The sequence below is a fragment of the Nuphar pumila genome, chromosome 10 (assembly GCF_984573655.1).
Source record: "Nuphar pumila chromosome 10, dmNupPumi1.hap1.1, whole genome shotgun sequence".
Taxonomy (NCBI): Eukaryota; Viridiplantae; Streptophyta; class Magnoliopsida; order Nymphaeales; family Nymphaeaceae; genus Nuphar; species Nuphar pumila.
The window spans coordinates 2,136,486-2,140,583 of NC_143258.1; the positions used below are offsets into that span (position 1 = coordinate 2,136,486).

Here is a 4,098-nt window from a genome sequence, read left to right on the forward strand (position 1 = left end):
AGGATTGGGGATGGGGAAAGTGTAAGTCCATCCCGGGTATGGATTTTAACCTTCATCTCGTGTTCAAACGGGACAAGGCAGGATGGGGCCCATTTTCTCCAAGCCCACTGCCATCCCTACGATTCACCCTTGCAAATAAGTGTGTGTGAGAGAGAGAGCCTAACCATAACCATCAACATTACGAAAAACAGGTTCAACCAACATTGAACCTACCGGGTAACCAAACACGGGCCCAAGACATGCTAAGGAGCCCAGGAGAAAAGGAAGAAATAAACAAGAAACAAATACAGGTTAAAATTCGTGTGTGTGTGAGAGAGAGAGAGAGAGGATTCCTTTTCTTTTTCCCGTGTCACGATGATACCCTTTACTTCAAACTGCTACCATCCGTTGCATTCTCCCTCGATTCTGCATTTAAATGCCAGAAACGCGCCTATCTGTTAGAGTGTGAGAAATGGTGTCCGTCATACGGATAGATGCCCCTTCGATGGTCGATCGGCTTTGCTCTTCTTCAAGGCTCTTGACCAAAACCCAGCTCCGAATTTCGGCTTCTGGGTAGCGAGATTTCTTGAAGTTTTTGTTTGCCGCAGTGGTTGCCCATCGAGAAGGAACGGTGTCATCGTCGGTAGGTTCGTCTCTGCTGGCCTTCTGAAGGTGGGTGAGAGTGGTTTGCTGAGATACCCTGTTCCTGAAATGGACGGGCCTATAGAAAAGAAGGAAGAGATCGAGCAAGGGATGGCTGGGCCAGCGGCTGATGGAAGCGAGGAGTCCAGAGAGAGTGGGTGTAGTTCTGAGAGTTTCACATGTTGTGGGACAACTGAGGAGCAGAGTAGCTCGGAGGAATCGCCTCCTACTGGCTGGCCAATTGGGAAGAGCGAGGAAAAAAGTTGCTCGATTGATGGCAGAGAGAAAGAGGACACCAATGTTTCAGAAGAGAAGAAAGAGAAGATTAATTTGAAATTTTCAGGTAATAGAGTTCTTTTTGTTTTTTTTGTTTTTTGGAGAAATTGGAGAGGACCCATTTCTGCAAAAGCTGGCTCCGTGAATGGCAATGTGTTGCTTAGATGTTACAATTCAACGGTGAAAAGAAACAAATCTACCTTAGAGTTGAAACCTTCAGGATTTCGTTTTGATCAATGTGTTGCGTTAGGATATTGCATAATTCAAGGTCCAAGTGGTTGCTTATTGAAGCCTAATATGCTTTCTTTTTTCTTTTTGAAGAAATTGAGATGATGAAAGAGAGATTTTCAAAATTGTTGCTCGGGGAAGACATGTCAGGCTGTGGCAAAGGTGTATGTACTGCTCTGGCTATCTCAAATGCCATTACCAATCTCTGTGGTAAGCTCTTCCTTCTTTTTATGAAAATTTTATTGGGGGCTTCTAAAGTTGTACTAGAGCTCCTCTTTTCTCATTTTTTTTTTAATTCTATTGAATTTCCTTCTTGTAGCCACTATTTTTGGCCAACTATGGAGATTAGAACCCCTGCCTCCTGAGAATAAATCAATGTGGCGCAGAGAAATGGAATGCCTTACATGTGTTAGCGACCACATTGTTGAACTAATCCCCTCCTGCCAAACATTTCCTGATGGAACTAAGCTGGAGGTAGTTAAATTTCTGGGAGTTCATCAATTTTCCTCTTTATTATATTCGTCTTAGGTGAAGAACAGGAGCATCCATCTACTTACTGCTAAACTGCCTTGTTTGGACATTACATTGTTTATGTTTACAACTAAACCTCTACTTTGTCATTATTATTTTTCTACCTTCTGTGGTTGGTAGATTAAACAATTGTTTGTGTGAATTAGGTAATGACATGCAGGCCACGTTCAGATCTTTATATTAATCTTCCTGCTTTGAGGAAACTTGACAATATGCTGCTTGTAAGATCTCAGCAAACCTAATTCTCTGTCTCTCTTTCTTATCCCCCCACTTAAAGGTATTTGTTCTGAAATCCTTTAGTACAACAGGAAATACTGGACAGTTTTAGCGACACCGAGTTCTGGTATGTTGATCAAGGCATTGTAGCACCTGACACTGATAGCGCCGGGTCTTTCCAAAGACCTGGCAGGCGCCAAGAAGAGAAATGGTGGCTACCCGTTCCCAGGGTTCCTCCCTGTGGCCTCCATGAGAAATCAAGGAAGCAATTGCAACATAAACGTGAATGCACAAATCAAATACTTAAAGCAGCCATGGCTATAAACAGCAATGCTTTATCAGAAATGGAGGTTCCTGAAAGCTACCTGGAATCTCTTCCGAAGGTATAAGTTATCATCTAATGAGTCCTTTTCCAATTGCTTTTTCTACACATGAAAACATGTTAAGTGTCCTTTTAATGAGAAATGTTGATTTTTTTTGTTCTCAGAATGGAAGGTCAAGTTTAGGAGATATAATGCACAGGTATATCACTTCAGACCAATTCTCTCCTGAATGCCTTCTTGATTGCCTGGACTTATCTTCTGAGCACCAAGCTCTTGAAATTGCAAACCGCGTTGAGGCATCAATCTATGTATGGAGAAGGAGATCAAACGTGAAGCCTATGGTCGCCACTAATCGCTCTAATTCAAAATCTTCATGGGAGATGGTTAGAGACCTAATGTTGGATGCAGATAAAAGAGAAGTACTTGCAGGAAGGGCTGAGCGCCTCTTTCTTTGCTTGAAACAGAGGTTCCCTGCTCTTTCGCAAACTAACCTGGACATGAGCAAAATTCAGTATAACAAGGTTCTCATATTTTCTACTACCTATGATTTATATTTGAGTCTCAATAAGAATATAGATATTGATTGTTAGCAATTTTGAAATATTACTTGCAGGATGTTGGGCAATCCATTCTAGAGAGCTACTCTAGAGTTTTAGAGAGTCTAGCATTCAACATCATAGCTCGGATTGATGATCTCCTCTATGTGGATGACATAACCAAACATGCTGATCAGCTTTCATCTGTACCTGCAGTAAGTGTCATAGCACATAAGAGGGTCACACTGCCCTACTCTGTGCCTGTATCTTCTACGCCATATGCGACTGCTTTCACCACGCCGAGCTTCTCGCCGGTGCCACTAGTCAGCCCTGCAAGGGAAGCGAACTCTCCATTCATAAACGGCAAGCCCCCTTCTCGTGGGTTTGGTGTGAAGAAGGTTTTGACAGATTATCTTGGTGCTGATGTCAAGGGGAAGAACAACCCTGCCAATGTCGCGAGTTTGATCACTGGTAAAAGTGAGAACATGGGGCAAAGGAAGGAAACAGTTGGTCCAACATCTTGTGGCTGATCAACAATGCCTGGCTCTTATGATTTGCTCCCCCTGTTCTCCAATATCGAATTTGAGAATTGTAAACAGTCAGTCTCTATAGAAGAAGTATGTGTATTCATCATCTAAATGGTGTTGGTGTTGGAGGAGATTGTGGACTGTCATTAACAAGATTAAGCATTGTACATATAGCTGAGGTGTATTGCTTGATTTTGATAATCAAATAGATCAGAGTTTACTCAAATTCTTCTCCATTTCCAATTGATTGATCAATTACTTAATATTGTATTTCTTAATATTTTGGAAGTCCTATATCTCAACATCTCCCATGTGTATGGGAATTTGGAATTCTTGATTACACCTAAAACTAAGGCCTGAGTAGCATGATCCTGCTTACATCATGATCTGAATCCCTATGCATATCGTAAGCTCCCCATGATGCTGCTTGTGTTCTGAGCCAATGACCCTTAAAGCCAAAAGTGTGGGCATAATTTTTGGTGGTCAGGCACTAAAATCATGGCTGGACATGATAACAGCAAGAGTTCATAAGATTTGATAGTCGAATGCTTTAAATTATTCTAAGAAAAATCGTGACAGCACTTTAATTACCATCTTGTTTAAGTGGCAGTCTATTTTGGTCCACCTCCATATGACAAATATCGGCTATTTTTTTAAAATTACCGGATTTTATGGTGAGATTTCCAAAAACCGATATAATACCACCAAAAAAGTGACATTTTCAAAATATCATGTTTTTATCACTCTGTTTATTTACTTTTTATCTATATTTTAAAAATTAATTATACTGATATGTTCTCGGGATTTTTTCTAAAAGACAACTTTTTTCAATTTATCTCT

The 4,098-nt window shown here is 40.9% G+C and overlaps 1 protein-coding gene across 1 annotated transcript; it reads left to right on the forward strand.

Annotated features, from left to right (window-relative positions):
• Nucleotides 1–304: 304 nt before the first annotated feature.
• On the forward strand, nucleotides 305–3,484 carry LOC149823223 (rop guanine nucleotide exchange factor 7-like). The gene is made up of 7 exons (XM_090019991.1): nucleotides 305–964; nucleotides 1,219–1,335; nucleotides 1,445–1,599; nucleotides 1,803–1,877; nucleotides 1,965–2,255; nucleotides 2,360–2,716; nucleotides 2,809–3,484. Exons 1-7 carry the CDS (start codon nucleotides 691–693, stop codon nucleotides 3,259–3,261), a joined length of 1,722 nt encoding a protein of 573 aa, XP_089876117.1. The 5' UTR covers nucleotides 305–690; the 3' UTR covers nucleotides 3,262–3,484.
• Nucleotides 3,485–4,098: the final 614 nt, after the last annotated feature.